Below are 770 nucleotides of genomic sequence, written 5' to 3'. Positions count from 1 at the left end.
TAATAGGCCTTTAATCCTTGGCTGAGTCTATTCTTCAAGGAATCGACCTGTCTTATATTGCAGCCATGACCTACAGCAATTATTGTCAATCATTTGATGTCTCTCCTGAATTTTTGTCCATATTTTTATTTCTTCTACATGTGCTTGTCCAGTTACCTCAGGCATTGCCCATACCCTCAGCCCCATCCCCCCCAGTGCCCATCCCCCCAGTGCCCATCCCCCAGTGCCCATCCCCCAGTACCCATCCCCCAGTGCCCATCCCCCAGTGCCCATCCCCCAGTGCCCATCCCCCAGTGCCCATCCCCCAGTGCCCATCCCCCCAGTGCCCATCCCCCAGTGCCCATCCCCCAGTGCCCATCCCCCAGTGCCCATCCCCCAGTGCCCATCCCCCAGTACCCATCCCCCAGTGCCCATCCCCCAGTGCCCATCCCCCAGTGCCCATCCCCCCAAGTGCCCATACCCCCAGTGCCCATCCCCCCAGTGCCCATCCCCCAGTACCCATCCCCCCAGTGCCCATCCCCCAGTGCCCATCCCCCCAGTGCCCATCCCCCCAGTGCCCATACCCTCAGCACCCATCACCCCAGTGCCCATCCCCCGGTACCCATCCCCCCAGTGCCCATAGCCTCTGTCGTGATGGGCGTCGTCGGAGCGGAAGCGTGACTGCCCTGGAACGACAAAGGCGGGTACGTATGGCAGGCGTCATAACGGCTGACAGAATTATGCAAATCGAGGCGATTAAAACGTCACCAGGGCGCAGGGGGTAAAGTAAC

General features: G+C 60.5%; 1 protein-coding gene across 1 annotated transcript in view; it reads left to right on the top strand.

Annotated features, from left to right (window-relative positions):
* The window catches only part of LOC119586585 (vegetative cell wall protein gp1-like), a 31793-nt gene extending 31171 nt beyond the window's left edge, over positions 1-622 (top strand). The window contains exon 3 of the mRNA XM_037935336.1: positions 153-622. Coding sequence (XP_037791264.1) covers positions 153-622 — 470 coding nt within the window. The remainder of the gene's footprint in view (positions 1-152) is intronic.
* Positions 623-770: the final 148 nt, after the last annotated feature.

This window comes from Penaeus monodon, chromosome 21 (genome assembly GCF_015228065.2).
Source record: "Penaeus monodon isolate SGIC_2016 chromosome 21, NSTDA_Pmon_1, whole genome shotgun sequence".
Lineage (NCBI taxonomy): Eukaryota > Metazoa > Arthropoda > Malacostraca > Decapoda > Penaeidae > Penaeus > Penaeus monodon.
Note: the sequence above shows the minus strand (reverse complement) of the source record. Positions and strands in the feature narration are given on the sequence as shown.